The sequence below is a fragment of the Copadichromis virginalis genome, linkage group LG6 (assembly GCF_057382275.1).
Source record: "Copadichromis virginalis isolate Kocher_CV1m ecotype Utaka linkage group LG6, C_Virginalis_male_GT1.1, whole genome shotgun sequence".
In the NCBI taxonomy this organism is placed as follows: domain Eukaryota; kingdom Metazoa; phylum Chordata; class Actinopteri; order Cichliformes; family Cichlidae; genus Copadichromis; species Copadichromis virginalis.
The window spans coordinates 37,587,259-37,610,107 of record NC_140623.1 but is presented as its reverse complement, the minus strand read 5'-3'; the positions used below and the strand labels follow the sequence as shown (position 1 = coordinate 37,610,107).

Sequence of the window (22,849 nt, the reverse complement as noted above, 5' to 3'; positions counted from 1 at the left end):
TGGAGTGAAAGGGTGGGATAGGGATTTTTTTTTTTTTTTTATGAAAAGCTATTGAGGTCAGGGAATGGGGAAAGTAGAGCAAAACCATGGTGATTACTTCTTGAAAATCCAAGACATCTTTTGGGATAGAGCTATGCATTTTTTAAAACGAAAAACCATGTGCTTAAAACAACACCAAAGCAGTTGAAGTGGGCTGTGAAGATTTGAAGTTATAAATTGTTTCGTTGCCTTAGCGGGACAAATGGTTCACAGGTTCACCAAAAAAAAAAAAATTCTTCATAAAAATATAAAAGCGCTACTGTTAATGTTTATAATGTGGTTTTAACCATATCAGTGACACTAGACTACGGTTTATTAAGTATGAGAGTGACTTTGCCAGTTTTATAAGCTGAAATATCTCAACAACTACACTGTTGTGTGATTTGGTAGAGGCACTCTTCCTTTGAATCCTTCCAACTTTCATTATGCCTGGATTTGATTCAGACAATACTATCCCCCAGAGGAGAAATCCTAATGACACCTGTGTAATCTTTTAAATGTCTCTGACTGTTGGGTAGATTGTCACAAAATCTGCTGCAAACATGCACAGTGAATTTGGCAGCTCTCTAATTTTTCATCAGCACCATCTTCAAATCAACTTGTAAAAAACCTGTGGCATTCCCATCAGCTCAGCCAGACTTTTTTTGGGGTAATTAGCAAATGTTAGCACACCCATAACTAAACTGATATGGTGAACTGAGTAAACATTAACTGATTTATGAATGCAACAAAACACACTTTAAATAACTTCAATGACACTGTTTATTTATCACCACTTGGTCTGTGTATGTATATGTGTGTGCAATTCTTTGCGCCTCACCATCTTTGATGTTCATATGTACTGTATTTGTGTATGCCTTCCCTGTATGATTGCAAAACCCTTCAATATCTTGCAGTGATAGCCCTCTGTCCTGTACATGATCAAATGTTCTGTTAGTAAAAATACACAACAGGCCAAAACAACTCAACTGGTTCTTTGCTACACACAGCAAGGCCCAGCACCTGTAAGTGGTGAAAAGTAACAATCAAATAAGATCAACTTAATTCTTGGTTCATGTGAAGGGGTTTTCTGAAGCACTCTCCCTTCACTTTAATCATCTTGATTTTGTAGCACTTGGTTTTATTAGATTGAATGACGATATGAGGTGTAGAAACTAACCAATGGTTACACAGTTTTCAGAAAAAAGTATATTGTATGCGTATATATATATATAGTTATATATATAGATTTATATTCATTTATAAGCTTTTAAAATAGCACAGTAAACACTTTGCACACATGATAAAAACCACTGAATGTGTCTGATTGTTTATGTATAGGCCAATGGCATCAAGGGAACCACACCCTCATCAAAGGAAATTTTACTTTCTCTGCAGTCAGTCAGCTCAGGAAGGAACATCAGAACTGTTACTACTTCAGAAATGAGAACATTCATTTGTGTGTGTATGTGTGTGCGTGTGTGTACGTGTGTGTGGTTTTTTTTATATAGATAAACTGAACATGAGGCTAATGAGCTTCTTTTTCTACGCAGTACTTTTGTTCAGAGCTCCTTCCTGAAGTGGCTTATCTGGAAAGATGATTGAACTCAGCGCTAGACCACATGTTCCTTCTGTAATTGCAAGTTGGAATATTTTAGAGTTTGCACACTTTAACCACACAGAAAGAACAACAGAAACAAAAAAGAGAAGTTATATAAAGACAGTCAAGTTAAAAACCAGAGATACAGAATTTATAATACTTCACATTTTCTCTGCTTGCCCCTCTTTACCATGATTTTTTTTCATACCTGTACAACATCTGCTCTCTCTCTCTCTCTCTCCTCTAATTGTCTCTCACTTTCACTCTGGCAGTTTGTCTCCTTCCCGCAACACAGTCTCTGTACAGCTGGCTTAGTGGTGACCATAGAAATAGCTAAAGGGTTCCGTGTGACGTTGGTTGAAGTTTGTACAGAAACATTTGTTTTTTTTTTCTTTTGTTTTTTTTCTTTATGTAAACAGGCACACACAAATTTCTAGAGGCTAACTCTTCAGTCAACAAAAACACCTTCTTGACTTAACTGTTCCCTCATCATCACACATGATGTGTATTCCTCTGTTTGTTTCAGTTCCTTTCCTCTGTCTGCTGATGACATTGTAATTTTCACATGGTCAAGAGTTTCGGCCCCGGTCTCAGTCCTGCTGAGAGAAATAAGGCCTTGGATTGCTCTTTTGATATCTAGAGGTTTACAGCTACTCAGTTTTTATTTCTCCTTTCCTCCCTCAGCAGACACAGCCAAGGCTTCGTTACAGTTCGCCACCCAAGATAATGAAGTTTAACCAAGGTTGCTGTTGTCCAGGTTGCCGTTTGTTTAGTTTTATTTCGCTGTCTCCAGCATCAGTGTTGGTGGTCTAGTAAAGGAATTCACGCTGTCTCCGACAGATCCACATGGAATGAGCTAGCAAATCCTTTTGCGGGCTGAAAAGACAGAGAACACACTCGTTAAGACAAATGACACCCTTTCCCTCGAGGCTTTTTAGTGACACAGGCGGCTCGAAATACTATCTCTTGAAGGATACGTGCCACAAAGGACTCTCTGTGAAGTTATTTATACACCCTAGAGGCTGGTTCTCACAGCATAATTGTAAAACTAATTTGGGAATTGGGTAAAAACATGTCTATCAGTGAAGATAAATGCTCCAAAATTTGGTGGCTACATGATGCATGCGTAGAAAATACACAGAGCACTAATTGATTCATTAATTATCTATAAATGGATCATTAAACATTTATAAATACTTTATCAAGACAACCCTGGTGATCAGAGTATTGCCATAGCAGCATAAGATGCTATTTTTAAAAGTAGAATATATTGCCTATTGTTTAATAAAGTCTCAGCTTCTGGGACTATTCTGATAGCCTATTTTCTTACAGAATGATGAACAGCAAAACCTTTGCTGTGGCACAGCGGGTCCATTTATTTCAACTGATAAGAAAAAATGGAGGTAACATCAAAAAAGTAAATTGAAATAAAATAAAGTTGTGAGTTTTGGACTGAGCGAATATGGAGCACATTTATCCTAACCCTGCAAGGCAGACGAGATGAGCAGACACACAGGCAGCTATATTTGGAGCAAAACAAGCTCTAGCACCTAAAGGCTAAATACCAATTATTTTTCACACAGACCTGATGTGCAAGAAGAAGATTGCTTGCCTCTGTTAAGTCACAAACAAGAAAATAGCAGGTTATGGTGCTCATCGTTTACCTGAGAGACAGCCCACAGTCAGCATGCAGTATCATGGAGGGTGGTGGTTAACATGATGGTGACTTGACTGGAAATGACTTCTCTACTGAATGTGTATATCAAATCCATTCTCTACTCTTAGAGCTAATAGAATATTCATGTAATGTGGGAGCCTGGAAAGCAATTGAAGGTGCTAAGAAGTGTCCAGCCATCCTTTTTTTCCCCTTGCTTTCCTTAGAAATGCAAACTGGAAACTGAAGTCTCAATTTTAGTGGTTCAGTGATTATCAATATGTTTCTTTTGCCAAATTAAACTTACTTTATACTGCAATAGTTTCCTGCCTTCTTGCAGAAAACTTGTGTACGTGACATTACCAACTGAAATATTTTGACCTCATTGTTGACAGCCCATCTCACCCACTCTTATTTATGTCATGTATTGATCCACAAGCAAGCAAGTATAGATACTCAACAGTTCCTTTGTAGAACAAAATGGACTTCAGTCCTTGTGAAGAAGAAGCAGCAGCGTGGGTTGTGTTTCACCTTTTGAGCTATTCAGTAAGGAAGTCATCATGCTCGAGCAAAACCAATGTTGAGCAAATGGAAAAAGATGTCCTCTACATCATGAGATGATCTGTCTTTTGTTTTCTCTTTGCATGCTCCAATCACACAATGTAGATATGTGGAAACATGACGTGTGCTTGTTTTGACAACCTTTACTTATATGAGCATCAGATAAAAAGGATTTTGAGGGGAGAATTTGGAAAAAAGGAAAAAGAAAGGGGCAACAGCAAATTAACACAAGTCCAATTCATTTTTTTATTATTACTTTAGAATAAGTCACATAATTACAAGCAGCATTTAGGGTTAGGGTGAGGTTGATTAAAAATTTAAGTGTCTTTTGGAGAAGGACAGTTAGAAATAGTTTACATTTTACAATTGATAAAATTAATGATAATTTACAAAAAAAAAAAAAAAATCAAAAAACTTAACAGAACGATATAACAAAAGATAAAGCCGTAATTTTAAACTCCTTAATAAAAGAAGAAATAAAAGTTGATGAACATCATTAAAAAAGTCCAGATCAGAATCAAGAGGCAGATTCATTGTCCCCTCCTTTAGTATCTGTACTGGACCAGACCAAAGTCATAGGGTCCCAGGGACCTTTCATACTGATACTCACAGAGAAAGGTGGGTTTGTATGGTAGGGTCCCCCTATCATACTCTTTCCTCTCTAGCGTGCTGGAGCTGTACTGCTGTTGCTGCTGATGGAGATGATGGTGAAGGCTGTGGTGTGACTGTGACCTTTGGCCGTCCTTGCCAAAGGTGGAGAATGACCTATCGTTGGACGAGGCAGTGGACGAGGTCATGGTGAGTTGGTCGGAGAGGTTGACAGAGGAGGGTACCTCAGTGTCGGGCAGTGTGGCATCCATGCCGGGGACATGCAGATTGCTACGGTAGTCCGGCCCCTGACGCCCATCTGATGGCACAAAGGATGGCATCCAGCAGCGGTCAGAGTGACCCAGGGCCTTGCACTCTTCTGTACAGTTGGAGAACAGGTCAGTGCCTATAGAGAGTATTCAGAGAGAGGATGCCAAGTGCAAATGAAGAAAGCACAAATGGAAAGCCAGAAATGTTGATGGAGGACAATAAGTAAGAAAAAAGGAATGGGGTCATGATAAAAGAAGCAGTATAAATATTTGGAGTGGAAAGGGGAGATGGAGGGAGAGATGAGTGAAAGAAGAAGAGAGAACACAAGTTAGCAATCATTTGCCAATGTCGCAAGCAGAAAAAGTGCTGCAAAAGCTATTCATCAAAGAGACAAGGCCAACATTGATGAAGCGAATTGTTTGTTTTCTTCCTCACCCCATTCATTCCGAATGAAATGTGCAATCAAAGTGATGTGGTGTTGAGAAAACATTTCAACCCCCCCACCCCCCGACATCAACATCCTCAGTCTCACAATTGATTTTGAAACACCAGGAGACAAAATGCGAATCTATATTCCTTCGTCTGTACACAAAAAACGATAATTATGTTAAGAAATGTGCCACAAAACCAACAAAATAGTCACTGGCTACATAACCACACTCTAATGTCAATCATCCCTATACCAACCGACAAAGTGTGTAATTGGCACACAGCTTCTGCCAAAAACAAAAGACCACATAAAAAAGATCAAATCAACATCTGAAATGATATAATAGAATGTCAAACACACTCACGCATAAACCCCAAGCATGAAGGAAGTACCAGTTGTGTTAATTAAACTGTCTCTGTGTCAGAGTGTGTGTGTGCTCATGTGCATAGTGGATTGTAGTTTTCCTGGCTCTCCAGTGAAATCTGGATGGTTTAGGAAAGCCTTCAAATGACGCGATAGAAGCAGGAGATGATCGGTTTTGGGTGAGAAGAGGAAAGAGATCTGTTTCATAAGGAAAGGGAAAAAAAGAGCAAGGGAAAGAAAGTGGGCGATAATTCCCTGTGGCTGAGTGGGTTTCAGATCTATTCTACTGATCCATTCAACTGATAGTGTCTCTATTGCTCCATTACTAACACTACACATGTACACACACAAACAAAATAATGTTAGAGAAAAAGCAGAGAAGCTAGACTCTTTTCATATTTTTTGAGAGGGTAGGGGTGTGTGGGAGAGTCTGTATAGTCACTAGTGATCAGTGCAGTCATGTCAACGAATAAATGTGTTAATATTATCTGCCATCTACAGAGCATGTTTTTTTCTGCCATTTCCACAACCTGTCATGGATTACAGATCATTTGAACCTATACATTCTTTTCTAAAAGACGAGAACTGAGTACAGAAGAAAGTATCCATAAGGTTCATATTGTTAGTTAAGTTTTGTTTGTTCTGTCTGGTAGATTGCAACTGCTTTGCTGTTTGTTATATTTCAGTATCGTGACAATTTACAAATAAATAAATAAATAAACAAAATGAAGTTGCCCTGTTTCCATGTGTTCAATATAATGATCTGAGCAATCATCAGCAACAAAAGGTACAACCCGCACTTTCTGAACTTATTTTGGTGACCTCGCAGGCTATATGCATACTTGCAGATGTTAGTCAAGGCAAAAAAGCACTTGTACCTCCTTCTCATGTTTATCACATTAAAATAAATTAATTGTAGTTCTAGTTAATGTTCTTCTGAACAATGCTAGACTAAATCTTAAGTGCACAAATAATGCAATAAAGCTGAATCCCTTGTTGTGGAGACAGAATACAGTATCTTTCATCATCTGGAAAGTATTATGTAGGCTTAATGCATTAATAATAAAGCTGAGATTTAGGTAGGATTTTTTTGTCTATCATTTTTATGTTAAGTGGGATAACTGGTTTCACTGTTTATGGATGCATTTATTTATTTATGTATTTATTTATTGAACTGCAACTAAGGTAATCCTTGAAAATACTGAAGACGGGGAAAAAGGCTAAAAAATGATGAGATGAGAACAGCCAGTAAACGGTTACGTATTTCGAAATAACCTTAAAATTAATTAAATCTAATTTGATGCAAATTATTAAACATACAACAAAAACATTATTGTAGTTTTGACTCTGTTGTGTTATACATCGCCAGTTATTTTAATAGTAAATATTGACCACTGCACATGTAAATAACACAGCAATATCAGTCTTTATATTGTCAGAACTACCACTACAACAGATCCCATTTCCTTCTATTTGTGCGCGTCGTGTGGATCTAATCTTGCTAATTCATGCCTCATGGGGAGCGAGAGAGGCACAAGACTGTGCAGTGACCAGAGAGCTAGAGACAACAAGGGCCAAACAGACTGGGGGGACTCACAGATTTCAGAAAAAGAGACAGCAGGCGGGTGAAACGGCAAGACTGCAGGAACCATAAGGAACGAGAGGGGAAACCTGGGCAATCACAGATGGAAAGAGCAATGGCCAGAAAAGACAAGGGAGACCCAAACCTTACAGATGGAGATGGGAAAAGGGCTAGAGAGAGGTGGGCTGAGTTGGAGGCTGGCTTTGATTTACCAGAAACAGCATTACAAATGTCCAATTAAACATTAGCTTTTATGTGCTTCAACCCTATTTCACAAATATTTTTTAAACATTCATTCAGATGCCACTTTTCTAATTCTAATTATTCAAGGCTGTGTGGAGCAGCTGCCTTATCTGAGTTTAAATAGTTTAAAATAGATATGTGTTAGAGCTGACAAGTTCTTTGTTTAGTATTTTACCTTACATATTTTGTTTGGTTACGAAAGATTTAAAGTCATGAGATATGTTTTTAGTTTGTATACACTGTCTGGTTTGATTGCCCCATGAGTAAGCACAAGTCACAGGTTTTTGCTGCCAAAGGGTGCATTTGTTTTTTATCATAGAAGGGATGTGGCTCAGTGGCAGCACAAACCGATCCGATGGAGAAGAAAATGAAAAATCTCTCAATTCCATCAGGACTAGTCCAGGAAAAGCTGCTCCAGGAGATATTTGTAATGCTGATTCCATTTTTGAGTGGCGTTTACTTCAATTTACCCTCCAATTCACCCCAAGAACTAATGTATATTTATGGTGTCTTTAAAGGCTGGGTGCATATAAATTATGGTATTTCTGTTAATTCCCACTTTTATATTTGCCCTTTAACCTTTTGGTGGACTATTCAGAAATGTCTCTTCTCACACGTGAAGGGCGTTGACCTCAGGCCACTTCCTGTCATTTCTGAGGTATTGTGTGGATAAAGAAATTGGGTGTCATAATGCATACATATATACATTCTTAAATGTATAAACAAACGAGCAGGAAGACTGAAGCACAGGTGCGTAAACCAGACATATATTTGGCAGAAACCACATGGTACCCACACCTGCATACCAATAAAAAGTTAATACTGAAGGATTATAAGAGAAAAGGTTTGTTTGTGCCGTATTTCTCATTTCTCAGTTCGCACTGTACTCTGGAGAGGATGTAAAAATATAGTCTGCTCTGCACTGTTTACCATATATCAGGCTGAAAGTCGTGTTACAGCTTCCGAAATGCTCAGTGATTTTTTGCCTGCCAACTCACTCTTGAAAAACTGACAACGTGAACATATATGTTTGCAAACACACATACATGCTTGAAATACTCCATTAATACAGAGATATGTAAATTTACACGAGCAAACAGACAGGGCATGCATACATGACACCAAGTAGCTGTTGATCCCCGTGAAGCACCTTTTCCTCCTCAGGCAGGAAGAAAAACAACAACCAAAACAGTGACTGGCAATGACAGGCCCTGCTAGCAGCCCTATCTCTCATTGTGACCTCATCAGGCAGGAAGAACACACATACGCACTCTCACATGCACATGCAGGAGACAATGTAAACGATGCTACACAATAAAAACCTGATCTACTTGCTAATAAGCAATCAGCACTTCTGTTCTTTTTTCTTTTCCTTTTCCCCCCCATTACAACTCTGCATGTTTCTGAAATCCCTTGTTGGTGTGATTTGACTAATTGCGCTGTCTGACATACATCCAGCAACAGCGAGCAGGGAAATGAAGGAAAACAATTTCTCAGGAAAACACGAGCCTCTAGTTTGAATTCATTTTGTGGGTTTACACTTAGATTTGCAGTCTCTCATTCTCTATTAGTCCCTATGAGTTTCTTTCCTTTCGTCCTCTGTCTCTCATTATTTTCTGTCACATGTAATTCTCCTTCTTTCCTCTCCTTGCCTGTTGCTTTTTCTCTCCTTATTTTGTTTTCTCCACCCTTAAAAAAAGAGCACTCCTGTTCCCCCAGGTGGAGGGTGTCTTCTATCCATACCTCTGTTTTTCATCTTGTCCTCCACTGCTCCAGAGAGAATACAGACACAAAACATCAATATTTGGACAGCAGCAGCGTACGGCAGGGGAGTAGCAGAGCTTCCTTACATGAGTTGGCCAGAGAGGCTGTGATGAGTAAACCAGAGACCTCCCAGGGCCAAAACAGAACAAGATGGCTCTCACAATTCTAGACGTAATGACAGACAGAAAAGAATGTTCCTAGCTACCATTTTCAATGTTTGTTAGGCAGCAACTACGCTGGGATGGAGAGCCAAGATGGCCCCTCCTGTAACAGTCACTGCTTGATTAAGTGCAAAGGGACAGTTTGTATGATTTGGACCTTTGTTGAATGCCAAGAATTACAGTGTACAGTTCTTTGACAAAAGAACTTCTGACAGCATCGTTCTACAAAATTTTGATTTATTACTACTTAGCTTTTCTTTTCTTATTTCTGGCCTTCAGATGTTATTATAAAATTGCACTCAGAGACTGTTGTTTCTAATATTTTACCTAATCTATGTATCGTGACGTCCTACTCTTTTTTTAATAGGTTTATTCAGGCAAGCTAGACCAGATGTTCAGTGACATTCATTTTCTGGAGAGAAAATGGCCAAAGCATGTTTATGACTCCCCCAGAGTTTGCAAATAGTCTTACGGCCTTACCTTTTACTTCGAAATTTTCAAGGCCTCATGTGAGGAAAAAAGAATACAATACTCTTTCACTTTTGATCTTGAGTTTTTAACAGATTCAAGGTATGTCCATGTACAGGCACTACAGCCATACTTGTGTCCTCTTTTTTCAATCACTTCAGGGTTAAAAACACATTCAGTTTATTCAAAAGCTATACCCTATTTATACTGAAGAGGGTATTCATCAAGGTGCTAAAGTTGTTTGAGTGTGTATTAGTAATCACTGCAGGACATGTTCCTATTGTGGTTTCTTTTTCACACAGAGAATCCTCTTCCATCTACCTTAGCCATGTTACAAAGAGGTCATTCAAAATGGAAACTGTTTAAGTGCTTCCACAGAGATAAGAAAGACATCTTGCAGGAATCTGAGCAATCTCGTCAATTAGTTAATCAAACTGATTGCCAGAATTCTCTTTTATCTTTCTCTGCTCTAATTTGTATTGACTATTTTTGAATTCAACAAATGAGTCGTGTTAGTAGAAGAGATGCCATGTCTGCCTATTTCAGGTAGAATGCAAAGTAATTTTTTAATGAGAAAATGTTTATTTTTTTCATTCTGTTTCCTGCAGAAGATTTTGCATCGAGCTCTTTTCAAATTCTTCCAATTCAAAGGCAATAAGTGTGGATCTACACAATGAGTTCACCAAACTTCCATCATGCCATCTTCGTTCAGAGGTTGCACATTTACGAAAGTATTCTGCTGTCATTGTTTCTTGTTAAAATAGCCGTTCCTTAAGAGCAGTGATTTTAAGCAAAAAATTGCTAAACATTTGCTGATTCCAGTGTTGTTGCTTGTTTTATACGATAGTAAACTACATATCCTTTGGACTGGTGGTCAAGACAAACAAGCAATTATGTAACAATATTTTTAGGCATTAAACCATTTAGAGCTTTGAAATGATTTCAGTCAGAAATTAAACTAAATAAATGATGAAAAACATGATGCACGGCCAACTGATGACACAATAATTGTTAGTTGCAGCCTTTGTCTGGTGTTACTATTTTAACTACGGACTTGAAAAGGTTTTCATGAGTGAAAGCTTTTCGGTTATGACTGTTTGCCTTTTGTTTGTCATTTTCACCTAAGCAAAGGAAATGTCTTCCGAATGCATTTGTGTATTTTCTTCCCCTCAACTCCTTTTCGTTCGAGTTTCCTTTATGCAAGCTTTTAAACGAAAACTTGAGATGTTCTCTTAATCATCTCACAGATTGCATTTGTTTGTTTATGACATTCTTTTGGCATAAATCTATATTTCTATGCAAACCATTTGCCCTTTAGTGTCTGGGACAATGAGAGAAGGTGGTATCAAAACACTGTGTGCTAAATTCCTCTGACAGCTTACTGACATGGGAAACTGCAACACTGTGGCCGCCACTAATTCATAATCAGCCATCTAATACACCGTTGCCACAGTGATTTAATTGTCTCATTTGTCACGGCTGTTGTTCTCACCATAACAAACGTCATGATAATGATCATTTCCAGTCTCCCACCCGTCACGCAGTCTTCCACAGCTGATCGAATGTTTCTGTGAAGCCAATTTTTTTTCCTGATGAATATTTTATCCTCTCTTAAGTGTCACCTTTTTTTCTTACGTTCACTCACTCCTGTTGTCACCTCCAATTTAGATGATGGGAGAGCAGTGTATAATTTGGGAAAAAGAAGTCTTGGGCTATAAAAAGTGTGGCAGTCAGTCAATAGTGCTTCAGCTGTTGATGAACCAGTGCCTCACTGCAGACACGCTGCTTTGAGAAAAAGCCATTTGCCCACTTTTTAAAGGTATCTGGTGGCTCACAGGCAGTGTCCTTTTGATTTAAAACCACGTCAGGAGACTTATTTTCTAAAGTGTCAGCCGAGCGGCCGAGCGGAAAGCTAAGGCAGGTGTAGTTGATGATATGCCAACTGGAAATGGTTTTCCCTTGATTTGAAATATTCTGAGGTGCACAAAAAAGGAGAGTGTGCTGTGCGGTCCCATGAGGAAACTTTGCCTCTAACCCTCCTTTGATAATTGCTATGCAAAGGATCTAGAAATGAATTACTGATCAGCCGAGTGTTGCGGAGAGCCAACGTGTGGGGGAGACAGAATGAAGGATGAGACCCTGCCACAAACCCAAGAAAAGAATATGTGTGTGTCAGGCAAACGCATGCACACACAGAACACAAGCATATGAAGTGTTATCTAGGCATAGTCATGTCAAACACACAAATATATATGCATATTTGTGTGTGTGCGTGTGTGTGTGTGTGTGTGTGTGTGTGTGTGTGTGTGTGTGTGTGTGTGATCACAGCCAAACATATGGTTGTGAACACAGGTTCTCAAGAAACACATAAAAGTACATCAGGTCAGTACAAAGTCATCATGGCTCAGGCTTTGGCAGTCTGGCTTTCTACTCGCACTAAACACAAAACTCATACAGGAAACAGCACATAATAACACAACTAAACTTACAGAAGCTCGCAATCCACATAAGACAACCAACAGCATTCCTGTCCCTGTATATTATTAAGTAACACAGAGAAAAACAGAGACACAAATGAGCAGTATGTACACCCATATAGAGAAAATATATATATATGGCAAAGTGCCAACTGCTTTCCTCTTAAACTGAATCTCATTTAAGCTTCACACAGCACCATCTCAAAGGAGAAAGCCGTTTCAATACAGACATCATCACTGAGCCTTGTGTTCTACACAGCACACACACAAGCAGATTCAATACAGGTATCATGTATACACCTACATATTAAATCAGACAATGGTATACCTTTACACCTACACAGACACACACTCCATCTGGTTTTGTTTACAGAAGTCTGAGAAACTCAAATGTCCCTCTTTCCAAAATACCAGTCGTGTGATATTACCTCCCATGGAGTGTTAAGCTGTTCCCTTCTAAATCCAACATGCGGACCAAATGTTGGTTTCCTGGTATGAAATACAGAGTACAGCACCAACTGTGTACACTCCCAGACCAGTGCCAAATGAGGTTTCTAGGAGCCAAATAAAGCTGAAGAAACATGTTACCGATTCAAAAATGTAGGTCTGTAACTATACTAGCAAATCGTCACAAAGGAATTCAAGACAATTTTCCACATAAAATAAGTGATAAAGTACAGTCTCAGACTTGTCCAGGATCATGTTAGGACTTATTCCTTTCTGATATCTTGAGACATATATCACATACTTATACATCCAATGTTCCTTGTTGTCTTTTTTTTTTTTTTTTTAATCTGATCTGCTGGTTAACATTGGGCAAAATTCTTGAATAACAGCGAAATGCTACATGCATTCCAACAAGAGGTGTATGTTTAAGCAAACCCATTAATCATTTCACAAGGGTTTTTTCTGATAAAAAAATAAGGGAGTTTTGGATTTCTTCCAATTCTGTAGTTCAGTCTCGCACAGTTTGACCTTCCCAGCCTGTTTCATGAGCGAGGGCAGAGAGTGACACTACCACTGCTGCATACTGGCTCTCTATTTTGGCTTCGTTCATTAACAATGTCAAACACAGGAGAGCATAATGAGGGACCATTCACTATCCTACAACACCTATCTGATCTTTTCTATTTGTATTCTCAGCATTGATATGATATTTGGCTGGCTCCCGTCTAGACAGGGGTCTTACACGCGTCGTGTGGAACAATCCCTCAGAAGGAAAGGGCAGTTCAATATGAAATGAGATTTTGTATTGCTCCACTTTTTGCCTGACTCCACTTTGATCAATAAACAGGTAAAAACCTAATAGAATTTTAGATAGAACAAGGCTAGCCTTATGATAAGACCCAAAGACATGTCTAAAGAAATCTGCATTGTTTTAAAGTGTAAAAGAGAAATGAGTGAGTAAACAGACCTGAAATATGAGTGTAGGTGGGGAAATGTTACCTAATCCTGATATTTTACCTTTATTTTAGCTGCAAAAGCTACAAAAAAAAAAAAATGCAAAAGGTACTAATATTTTTTGATAAGCAGAATCTATACATCAAAGGTACTACAACACCCCAAGTGTAATGCTGATTGAAATGCTTCTCATTATATCAATTTAGCTTTAATGCCTTTCATTTCACTTCAGTGAGGATATTGATTTGTGCCACCAAAGCACTATAGGCCTCACACTGCCTTAGTGCCATTTACTGTCCTTTCAGCACCACTTCATGCTGAAACAGCAGCAGACTTAAAACGAGAGAAGTCGGAATGCAAGGAAGGAAGAAAGAGAAGAGATTTCCCCCCAAATTTCCCTCCTTTTCACCCGGCTGTGAAATGTAATCAACACCTCTGGGGCCCAGTTCGTGCCAGCAAGCAACCTCGGAGTCTAGGCCTTCGCACTCTCTCAAATTAAGGAAATTAAAAGTCACCGGTCCGCACCAACAATTCAGCTTTATCCCATTCACAATAACAAACACACACTATTGAAACAGATCAGGGTAGGGTGTGTGAGGGCTAATATGTTGGTGTAATTATGTGGGGTAACTCACCGGCTGAATGACCCCGGTTTGTGGCATCGTGGTCACTGTCACCCTGTTCGCTGTCACCGTGACCACTGTCTTTGGAGCTAACAATATCTGCTTCTTGAAATGCCGAACTAAAAGAGGCAGTGGGGAGGGCAGAGAGTTGAGGTATGAAAATAGTAATAGGGCAGAAGGAGAGAGGTTGAGACAGGGAAGCAGGAGACGAAGAGAGAAGCCAGGATTAAAAGGGAAAGGAGAAGGAATGGGAGAGTCAGAAATCAACACCACATTAATATAGTCACGGTGGCCATCAAGAGTCTAAATTGGATGTTACACATGGCATGTAATGAAATCCAGCATTACAGCTTTAATAGACGCTACTCCGTCAGTTATGGGACTGATGCCAAATTGAAGATGAGTGTTATGGATACACTGGGAACAGTGTAGCCTCTCAAAGCCACAATTAAGGATGCAGAATATATGGGATTCACACTGATGGTTGTAATATTCATTTTTATAGACATATGAATAGGTTGTGGCTCCATGAGGCATATTGAATGTTACAGGTCTTCTGATGGTGGATTGTGTGTGGCTCTTTAGGCTCTGTGATTTGGAGATGTTTCAGTGTCTGTGCATGTGTCGCTAAATGTGTGCTTTTCACTACCTGTTGACACGTCTGGGTCTGTCCACAAGATAGCTGAGTTCTGCTCGTTGGTGTTTTGTCTAGAAAACCCACAGACAACATTGGTCACATGTGATGCCGAATAAACAGAGGAGAGAGACATATGTTTCAAAATAAGAGAAGCATTTAAAAACATATATGGATACACTTGATGTCAACGTGTAACTGTGTAGAATAAGTTGTGGCTATGTGAGGCGGGGTACCGACGGTGCGCGCATCCACTTGGTGAGTGAGTGGGCGAGAGGAGACGAGAGTAGGGGAGAGTAGGTTAGGGAGGCGATTGAATGCGTAAATGATTGAGCCGCGCGATGCTGAAACTGAACAACCTTTGTTCACCGTGCTGCCGTGCTGGGTTGTGCACGGAATACTTAACGCACAGAAAAGGCAAGGCTGTGACTGGCTGTCTGGCTCCAGTCCAGCCAAACCGCAATCAACAAAAAGCCCCAACTCCACAGCTCCGCTGGCAGAACGCACAGACTGAGCACATCAAGTCTATTGAAGCCGCTGGTCTCATATCTTCTTATAGATTCTTATATTTGCCACGCAAACTTTATAACCTCCTGGGGACATGTGCAGTATTTTGTTTATTTATTTTTTAAAAGATCCACTGTTAGGGAAAGATTCTGGCGTTGCTAAACCAGCAGAGCGAAACGCTCTCCGGGCGATTTTTTTTTGCACATTATAGTGCTTTATTGATTACATACTCCCTTCTGTGTAATTTAAAAAAAATACATTCGTTTGAATGACCAATATAAGTTCCACAACTCTCCAACGTGTAGCCTAAAATTCATTAATTATTAAAATACTTTTGTAAAATTCACAAATTACACTGTTGGCCCTTAAGTGGGAACTGGTTAATATGTGCGTCAAATTAAATCGTTTTTACTGAATAAAGAATAAACATTAAATAAAACACGTTTTTCAACTTGGTGGTCTAAAGAAATTGGCAAGTAAAGAAAAATATCTGGCGCACTCAACTTCTTCGCACGACGTAAAGGGTGATCTAACAGCAATCTGTTACCAAAAAAAAAAAAAAAAAAAAAAAAAAAAAGGACTACCAGATTTAAAAACTGACATGTCCAATCACCATTAAGCATGACAGCGGTTAAAGGCCACTAAGCACAACAGCCAATGGCACATTCCTTTATAAGTCTTTTGAGAGAGTTTGACATTAGAACAGCTTGCCATGCCTAAAAACTGGGTTAACTGTTGAAATTGGGGTTTTGTGCTCTTTTGATGCAGCTCAAAATGTAGCCCAGAGAGACTGCTAATGCTGATTCAGGCCTCTCTTACCTCATTAGACAGGATACTGCCATTAGATATGATGTCCGGCTGTTGGTCACTGTAACCAGTGACTATGGCGCCGCAGGGGTTGGTGTGATCTGTGTCAGTGCTGCGAGAGGGGCTGCATGGTTTCAGAAACATCAGATCCGTTTTGGCAGATTCCGGTGTCAGACACACCTGGTAGCAGTAGGAATTCTGGTTTTGGTGATGGTGGGAGCCGAACCCCCCTCCTACGCCGCCTACACCAGACTCCTCCACGGGCACCTGCCCCACGGGCCCGACTCCTGACGTTACATTGGTGCTCTGAACTAACATGATGTCGGATTTACTTAGCTTTTTCTGTTTACGGCCACGAGCCTGCCTGCTGCAGCACGAGCCACAGCACAGGCAGCAGTCACCAGCAAGCAGGCACGTGTATATGTTGAGCTTCTTGTCCTTTTGGCAGCGCACGGCCAGCACGATCATGGCCAGTAGGAAGATAAAAGAAACAGAGCCCAGGGCAATGATGAGAATTAGGGTGAGGTCAAGGGAGGTCTCTTTTGTCTTGGAAGCTGAGCCGCGATCGACACCGCGGCCTTCATTCACGCTGTCCACTAAAATTACACTCACACTGGCAGAGGAGGACAGAGGTGGCTGCCCGTGGTCCCTCACTTCGATCAGCAGGTCATAGTAGCCCTGGGGATCCCGTTTGGGAGATATCCTGCGGGCTGTTCGTAGTTCCCCTGTCCTCCAGTCCATGCGGAACATTCCCATCTCGTTGCCCCGTAGGATGCTATATGACAGGCGTGCGTTCTCTCCATCATCTGCATCCATGGCCACAATGCGCGTCACTAGATAGCCTGGTTCCGCAGAGCGTGGCAGGTGCTCTTTGGCTGTGCCGTTTTTGCCGATAGGGGCTATCACAGTAGGAGCGTTGTCATTTTGGTCAACTATGATCACATTTACAGTAGCGTTAGAGAAGAGCTCGGGAGCACCTGAGTCCTTAGCCTGGACCATGAAACTGAACTCCTTCAGCTGCTCGTAATCAAAAGAGCGTAGTGCGTAAAGGTAGCCAGTGTCCTGATTTATTGACACATATGTGTCCACGGACATGCCCTGTATGTCACACTCCAATATGGAGTAGGTTATAAGAGCATTTTGTCCTACATCGGGGTCCAAAGCGCTCACGGCGTGAATGAAAGCACCGGGCACGTTATTCTCAGTCACATATACATCATAAACAGCCTGCGTAAATCGGGGCGCGTTGTCATTCTCGTCGGAGACGTGCACTTTAATTGACTTGCTGGTAGCCAGGGAAGGCTGACCTTTGTCTTTAGCCACCACGGTTATGGTGTATGAATCTGTGTTCTCCCTGTCCAACGGTCCGTCTGTCACAATGGTGTAATAGTTTTTAAAGGAAGATTTCAGCTTAAAAGGAACATCCCCTAAAATTTCACAGCTCATTTGTCCATTCTCATCAGAATCCCTGTCCGAGACGCTAAAAAGTGCGATCACGGTGCCCGGGGCGTCCTGCTCGCTCACAGATTCAGTCACAGTGCTGAAACCGATCTCTGGTGTGTTGTCATTCACGTCCACGAGTTTGACAAGCACTTTGCAGTGCGCGGGGACCGCATTAGCTCCCAGATCTTTAGCCTGAACATAGATCTGGTGCGTGACACTCTCTTCATAGTCCACCTCACCCGCTACCTCTATCCTACCTGTTCTGGCATCAATGTTGAATAATTCCTTTATCCGCGGTGTGTTATGATTGCTGAAAGAATAAACGATCTCTCCGTTTTGTCCCTCATCAACATCAGTAGCATTGAGCTGAATCACGAGAGTGCCCACGGGTGAGTTTTCCCGCAGATTAACCGTGTACACGGACTGGTCAAACGTGGGCGCGTTGTCGTTAGAGTCCAGAACTTTAACGACCAAGAGAGCTGTCCCGGTCCGCTGCGGGATGCCCCCATCCACAGCCGTCAGCACATAGCGGTGCACTGCCTGCTGCTCTCTGTCCAGCGGTTTCTCCAATACCAGCTCCGCAAACTTGTTCCCGTCGCTCTGTGTTTGCACGTCAAGGTAAAAATAGTTGTTATTCGTTATGGCATATGTACTGAGCGCGTTTGTGCCAACGTCAGGGTCGAAGGCGTTCTCCACCGGGAAACGGGTCCCGGGAATAGCGCTTTCCGAGATTTCCACAGAAATGTCTGTTTCAGGAAATCTGGGTGGATTGTCGTTGATATCCATCACCTCAATCTCCACACGAAAGAGCTCCAATGGATTTTCCAGAAACACCTCCAGGTGCAATAGGCACTGGGTGGTCTGCTTACAAATTTGTTCCCGGTCAATTTTTTCCTTCACCACGAGCGCACCGTTCTCTAAGTTCACCTCCAGATAAGGTGTCCGTGAACTAGGCACAGTCTGAAAGTGGCGAGCGGAAAGTTTGGTAATGTCCAGCCCCAAATCCTCTGCAATATTCCCAACCACAGAGCCCGGTTCCTGCTCCTCTGGCACCGTGTAGCGTAGCTGAGAGGCAGCTCCATCCAGAGTGGAGAGCAGGAATATTAACCAAATCATCTCCTCTGCCTCTGTCCAAGTGCACTTCAAAACGGAAAAAAATAAATGTTATTCCCTCTTCTCACAAGAAATGAGCATTTCCCATTTTCTCTGTCCGTAAAAGGGCAGTGAAATAAACAGCAACAAGGCTGCACGACTTTGAAATTCCTCTCCTCTGCCTCAGGTCAGTGGAACATTGTGTCGTTTCAGCTGTGAGAAGCACAGCCATTTGATCCGAGCTTCTCTGTTTTAATCAATTCAGCACCGGTCTGTGAGTTTTGGCGTCAGCGCAAACATTGCAGGCTGGAGCCAGGACGCATAGCCAACTCATAGCCTCTGCACAGAACAGACTGCCCCTTCTTCACAGAAAAAAAGTCACAAAACAAAACAGGAAATTCCACACCAGCAGAGAAAGAACGCAAAAAGTCCTATTTATGCACAACCGAAATCAGCAACAAATATAACTTCTAAAGAAAGCCTGGCGAATAACACGACTTTCTCCCTATCTTTCTCTATGAGGATGTAATCACTGCGCCTAAGCGCTCAAAGCGGATGATGTTCACAGCTCGGCTTCTGTAAAGCAAGTGTGAGCAGCGAGGTTGGTTTTGCGCACAGCTCCTTTCCCCACCAGCCAATGATATTCTCAAACAGCGGGTGTGATGGCACCTGATTGGGGCTCCGCAACGCCAGCCAGAGAACACATCGGACCCTCATAACAAAACCAGTTAAGTGCCGCTGCGCTCCTCTCCTCTCCTCCCCTCTTTCCTCCAGGCCCAGCCTCAGTTGTAGCAGGGAAATTAAATGTTTTACACATCCAGTGAATTAAGAAAGTTGAATAATAGTGGGTGCTAGTTGGCGTTGGCGGGGCTGTGTAGATAAAACTGAAGCTTCCGTCGAAATAGTGGATTTTTTGAAAAGTTTTTTTTAACCTTATTCGTATTACTATCATGAGGATTCCTTTTTTGTTCCAATATAACAAATATCTCACAACTTGTTAGATGAAGAGCCATGACCCTCGTGTGGCTGTCCTTGACGCAATTATTTCAACAGTTTGCTATTAAAGCGCTGCTCTGATAGCAAAGCATGAGTCAGACTGTACCAAGCATACTCACAGCCAAAGACCACCATGTAAAATGCCTGCGCAAGTAAAGACAGCTAGTGACGCAATACTCCAAAGTGCCGTGGTCACTCTCGTCTCTCTCTCTCTCTCTCTGAAATGCACACATCTCAACAGGATATTGGAGGAAAAAATAAAGCATTTTAAATAAAGTATACATATATCCAATGCAATTTCCTGACGAGTATCAGTATGATACAAGGTTCCATCAGAGCAGGATCACACATGACTTACTTTAATTCAGAGAAATGAAGCGTTGTACTTTAGTCCTACCGTGTTGCTAATAGCCTAAAGCCTATTAGTTCTCCCATCTTCCCGTTTTTATCATTAACCTCCTCACATGATGGCCTTAACGTTAACGTTGCGTCATGCGCTAATTTAATTCATAAAGCACATATTAAAAATGCAAATGGTGGAGTTTTGAGAGAGATACGAATAGTGGGGGTCTAACTACTTGCACACCATTTGGCGGATGACGACAAAAAGATGAAAAAGAGCGTAATTGAGGCTAATTAGCATAAGTCTCTAATTCCAAATGTAATAGATGGAGCGAAACAATATCGGCCGTAATGCAAAACGACGTGCCCATTGTGCAGTGGATTAAACAGCGAGTGATACGCGATTCTGCATCTCGCCATACAAGTCAGGAGAAACAAAGAGGAGACGTTAGATGAATTTCTACCCATGTCTGAGCTGGAGCTGTGTGACTGAATCGAGCTGACACTGGAGTCGAATCGCAGAGCGGTGCGCTCTGCATCTCCTCTCTCTCCAGCTCTCTCTCTCAGTCGCGCTCTCCGTCCCTGTCAGGGAGTTACAGACCAACGTCGCCCCCTTGCGTTAGCCCACTTTCTTTTAAAAAATTCTGTTGATAAAGAAGAGCCAACAGAACCGTTAATGCTATTTTCTAATTAAATGAACATTCACCCAGTTCCGTGGAAGGAAAGCAACATATTACATTGCTGAACTCTACTGAAATGTTCTCTTTTGTTGCTCATTCCACTTCAACATTATATCTTATTGTCCGTTTAATAAGTCTTGCTGGTTTTTATTGATACAGCGGTGAAGTATATATATATATTTTATATATATATATATATATAGCCTGAATCAAAATGTATTTGTAACTCTTTAACAAAGGTTGAACTGTAGGACACATTCAGCCTGCACATTAAACAACGTGAGCCACCACAACTACACCCGACTACCTTCACTACCGTTACACCTTTGTTTTTTCCTAATGTGGCATTCATAGTGTGTTCCATGTAAAAAGTCATTTTAAATGGAAAATTACTCAATGTTACTGAATTTATTGTGCACAGGCTTAATATAAGAAGTCATGTGTTCAGCCAGAATATGGGAAAACATCTAAGCATCATAGGGCCACCACGAGTAAAGACCTTTACTAGTTCTTGTGTTTAACAGTTAATATCACTGTTAAAAGTGTCAGTAGAATGACATTATGGGTGAAATAACATTTATTTTCTTACCAAGAATGACAGTGGGGAATCAATATTACTTCATATTTGCCTGTTAAACACTAATCCTTAGAAAGCAACTGATTAGCCCAGCTGAAAAAAAAAAAATAGGAGAAAGCAGTCCTAGATGGTTAGTTTTTTCCTTAAAAAGACATTTTTTTTAAAAGATATTTACAGCTAGCATGAAAACTTCAAACATTTAGTAATTAAGAAATGACTGAACACACAAACAAACAAACTAATAAATAAATAAATTCAAGTTTAAATAAGCCTGGACTGTATATAAGCATGTGTAAATATGGGACCCTAACTTGCTCACTCTAAATATTATGCTGTTATACATATATCTTTCTAAATTACACTTTTACCCTATTCTGAGAAGCCAGCTGCGATGAAGAAGATGAAGAGGTTAAGGACTGATCTATGGACTGTTTAGTCTTTGAGAAAGTCACACTTCTTCCTGTCTTCATACTAATCATGTGCTGTCTATAGCTTACTATTCATATTCCTATTGATCTTCTCAAAGAGTTTTCTTTTAAAGGAATAACTGCAATGCTACAAAGGCATGTTAGCGTAAGAAATATGCATTCACAATTTGAAGACTTTGGTTAACTTCATTTAGCTCCATTTAATTCCTCACTTGACTCCTTGTGTCCGGGCAAGAACAACAGCCATATTAATTCCTCTTTCACTCTCGGTGCATTTATAATTTAGTGGCGCTGAAATGACAAATGGGACATAATTTTTGACAAATGATATCATAACTAGCCATGATGTGAAAGGCTAACAGACTAAGGCTGGTCTTTAGGTAAAAGCTCAGCAGGCCATTAAAATTTCATAATATGAACAAAAAGGCAATTAAGATATCATTAAGGGGGTTAGCACCCAAAGGATATACCTCAAGCTTATTACAGTGCCCTTTGATAGGCCTGTACCTAACCGCTGTTGCAGCCTGCACTTCAGAGACTTAAAAGAGAAGAGTTGTAGCCCAGTGACAAACTGCTAAATGGGAGATATTGTCTCTTTCAATATGTCAACAAAAGCCTGTGTTTGAATTTAAGTGCACAATCGTGGCCAGAAAATTAGTTCAGACTTGGTTTAAACTAACTCTTGATGGTTAGTTTATAGAGGAAAAAGAAACTTGTTAATTTCTGACTGTTTTATCTCATCGGCTTATTGAAGCTCTGGGGTCATAAACGCTGAAGAAACTGTAATACAAATGGAAACAGGTCAATAAACAAACAAAATAAATGTGTAGAACAGAGCTGTTACTTCTTAGTGTCACGAGAATCAAGCTTGAGAAGAAAACTGATCAATACGTAGCAAATACAATTCACTGTTAATAACTACCCCACTCTTACTGAAGAAATTCTGTTCAGTTGTCTCATAGGGCTTTCATGTGAAATCCGCAAACAGTTGCATATTAAAAACCACACTACATCCACCCTTTAACCCTAGATGAGTATGATCAACGCAAACCATTTGTACCATTTGGGCTCCTGTAATTGCTTTAGCTTAGAAATTGCAGTGTGTTGTAAGCTGGATAAGACCATGTACAAAATGGATGG

At 40.6% G+C, this 22,849-nt stretch overlaps 1 protein-coding gene across 3 annotated transcripts; it reads right to left on the bottom strand.

Annotated features, from left to right (window-relative positions):
• On the bottom strand, positions 1–19,260 carry pcdh10a (protocadherin 10a). Of its 3 annotated transcripts, none has more exons than XM_085460297.1 (5): positions 16,164–19,260; positions 14,853–14,911; positions 14,216–14,322; positions 4,444–4,827; positions 1–2,494 (listed from the first exon to the last, which is right to left on the bottom strand). In XM_085460297.1, the coding sequence occupies exons 1-5, from the start codon at positions 18,708–18,710 to the stop codon at positions 2,475–2,477; spliced, it is 3,117 nt and encodes a 1,038-aa protein (XP_085316423.1). In that variant the 5' UTR covers positions 18,711–19,260; the 3' UTR covers positions 1–2,474. The 3 variants fall into 3 exon arrangements, with proteins under 3 accessions (XP_085316423.1, XP_085316424.1, XP_085316425.1); XM_085460298.1 differs by having other exon boundaries at positions 4,667–4,827; XM_085460299.1 differs by having other exon boundaries at positions 16,764–19,260.
• Positions 19,261–22,849: the final 3,589 nt, after the last annotated feature.

Bases quoted from the DNA above. Each gene is read 5' to 3' on its own strand.
- pcdh10a (XM_085460297.1), bottom strand. From the start codon at position 18,710: ATGATTTGGTTAATATTCCTGCTCTCCACTCTGGATGGAGCTGCCTCT. The intron at 14,912-16,163 runs GTAAGAGAGGCC...TGGGTTTTCTAG, and splicing joins GCAGTATCCTGTCTAATGAG to ACAAAACACCAACGAGCAGA. The intron at 2,495-4,443 runs GTGAGTATCAGT...CTGTCTTTTCAG, and splicing joins ATACAAACCCACCTTTCTCT to CCCGCAAAAGGATTTGCTAG.